We start from the raw sequence: 1,189 nt of genomic DNA, 5'->3' as shown, positions 1-1,189 counted from the left end.
CTTCAATATTCAATCACCACAGTTTACAAGATACCAATTCAATAATTTCTGAGCCAGATAATAAAGACTATATTTTACCCAATTAATTTATTTTGCAAAAACCTACTTGGTTGTTCAGGAGTCCCTGCCCATTTACTTTTTGTCCCACTCTCGAGGAGCCCCCGCGCCAGCGGAGCCGCAGGCAGATGCCCCTCCCACTACTGAGAGCAGTAGTACTAGGATTTGAATCTGAAATTGAAGCAAAAGGATAAACCTACAAAGGGACGACGGACCAAATTCTCTCAGACAACAACCCACAGATGGTCTGAAAGGACTGCCACTCTGAGGCGCACAGAGCCTGCCATTTTTTCTTTTAACTTCAACAGACAAATTATATAGAACAAGATACCAAGAAACACAGAGAAAAACAATTATCACACAAACAGCTTTGACCTTGCCAGGTCCAGAAACACAGAGAAAGACAACTTATACACAGAGATAGACAACTGGGCCTATTAACAAACATTAAATACACAGATAATCACAGCCAAATCACAGAGTCACTCAGCCCGTGTACCTGCCACGTACACAGCTGCCCCATGACAAAGATCAAGAGAAACAAAAGCAAAAATACTACACAAACAACAGAAACCAATAAATCTAAATACTGTCGTCCTACCTTCATTCTAAACAACCAGCCAAAAGCCACCTCTGACAGAGCAGGACCCCTCCTCCTCCTGTGTGGAAGGAGAAGGACTACGTCTCCCTTGTTCAAAAAACTAACAGTCAAGTCAGTCAAGTCGTTTCCCGATACCCCAGGTACAGCATCCAGGGCTCCTGACAGCAGCTGCTTCCCGATGTCTCAGGTACACCATCCGAGACTTCCCGATACCCCAGGTACAGCATCCAGGGCTCCTGACAGCAGCTGCTTCCTGATGTCTCAGGTACACCATCCGAGACTTCCCGATACCCCAGGCACAACATCCAGGGCTTCCCCAGGCACAAGATCCAGGGCATCCCCAGGCACAACATCCAGGATTTCCGATAGAGCAGCCCGCAGCCACTGGGCCCAAAACCGAAACCAAAAACCACAAACCACAAAACACAAAACCACAAATGCAGCACAGCGGCACTGCACACCTAGACACACACCACACTCATACAAACATACCTCCAAGGGGTTTTCGGGGTTCCTGGGTGTCACGTTCTT

The 1,189-nt window shown here is 47.0% G+C and overlaps 1 protein-coding gene across 1 annotated transcript in view; it reads right to left on the bottom strand.

The window, feature by feature from the left end:
• Positions 1-774: 774 nt before the first annotated feature.
• Positions 775-1,189, bottom strand: part of LOC116075406 (leukocyte immunoglobulin-like receptor subfamily B member 3A) — a 22,729-nt gene continuing 22,314 nt past the window's right edge. The window contains 1 exon segment of the mRNA XM_031348525.1: positions 775-1,042. Coding sequence (XP_031204385.1) covers positions 775-1,042 — 268 coding nt within the window.

Source organism: Mastomys coucha, unplaced genomic scaffold (assembly GCF_008632895.1).
Source record: "Mastomys coucha isolate ucsf_1 unplaced genomic scaffold, UCSF_Mcou_1 pScaffold3, whole genome shotgun sequence".
NCBI classification, from domain to species: domain Eukaryota; kingdom Metazoa; phylum Chordata; class Mammalia; order Rodentia; family Muridae; genus Mastomys; species Mastomys coucha.
Note: the sequence above shows the minus strand (reverse complement) of the source record. Positions and strands in the feature narration are given on the sequence as shown.